Here is a 1,094-nt window from a genome sequence, read left to right on the forward strand (position 1 = left end):
GCTCTGCCCCCTCCCAACTCCTTGTGCCCCCCCCAGCCTCCTCGCTGCTGGGGTGGGGTGAGAGGCAGAAAAGGCCTCGGCTCTGGGTAAGCCCAGCTCAGCAATAACGAAAACATCCTGGAGTTATCAGCGCTGTTCCCAGCACAAATCCAAACCACAGCCCCCTACCAGCTACTGGGAAGAACATGAACTCTACCCCAGCCAAAACCAGGACAAGTTTTTACAGAAAGGTCAAAAACTTAGCTTCTGTTCTCATATAAATCTGATCCAGTTTTAGTTTGCAGTTTACGCCACTGCTTTCATAGGAGTTAATTTGGTTTAAAACTGTTCCTGAGATCAGAATTTAACTTCCTTGCAACTTTTTATTTTAGTCTATTGCTATTGGTTGTTTCGTATAAAGTGGATGTAGTTGTGTGTGGCTTTTGGAAGGGGGATAATATAAATAAATGACCCAAAAATATGCATGGGAGCAGTTGCAAAAATGGAGAAATTTGTCTGTAACAGCCGACTCGTACCCTGGCTCAGTATCCAGCTCCATTTAATGCAAAAGACACCTGAACTCAGTGGAATTCTGCTGGTTTGATTCTCACCCTGTTTTCGTATTATTTATAATTTAGCCATTCCAGTGGAATCAACATTTTAATCTTATTTTCCCTCTCTTTTTGTTTCAGGTATTATTTTAAAGTCCAAGCAAAGAATCCCTTTGGTTATGGACCTGTTAGCTCTTCAGTTTCATTTATCACAGAATCTGGTATGCTTTGCTTTTTATTTTCATCTCAAAACTGGTTTCCTAATAACAGATGTGGCAGGGCAATGACAGACACCAGCTCAGTAACAATGGTGATTATCCTGAACTTGATGATTTTTTAGGTTATTTGTTTTCAATAAAGCTAGGAAAATAATATGCACTCCTAATGCCACTATGAAAATATAAGTGACATTAAAGTGAGCTTCAGGGGAACAGGAAGTTGAATTTAAAATACAAAAGGCTACTAATGTTCCACAATACAGAAGCAATGGGAAGTTTAATGTCTTTGATAGATTGACCAAACATTGAGTAAATTAGCTTCCTAATTGTGAACAGCTGAACAGTT

The 1,094-nt window shown here is 39.7% G+C and overlaps 1 protein-coding gene across 1 annotated transcript in view; it reads left to right on the forward strand.

Annotated features, from left to right (window-relative positions):
- FNDC1 (fibronectin type III domain containing 1) overlaps positions 1 to 751 on the forward strand; it is a gene marked incomplete at both ends in the record, with an annotated part of 34,605 nt that extends 33,854 nt beyond the window's left edge. The window contains one exon of the mRNA XM_009701778.1: positions 672 to 751. Within this exon, the coding sequence (XP_009700080.1) occupies positions 672 to 751 (80 nt within the window). The remainder of the gene's footprint in view (positions 1 to 671) is intronic.
- Between the last annotated feature and the right edge of the window lie 343 nt (positions 752 to 1,094).

This window comes from Cariama cristata, unplaced genomic scaffold (genome assembly GCF_000690535.1).
Source record: "Cariama cristata isolate BGI_N322 unplaced genomic scaffold, ASM69053v1 scaffold30226, whole genome shotgun sequence".
Classification (NCBI taxonomy): Eukaryota; Metazoa; Chordata; class Aves; order Cariamiformes; family Cariamidae; genus Cariama; species Cariama cristata.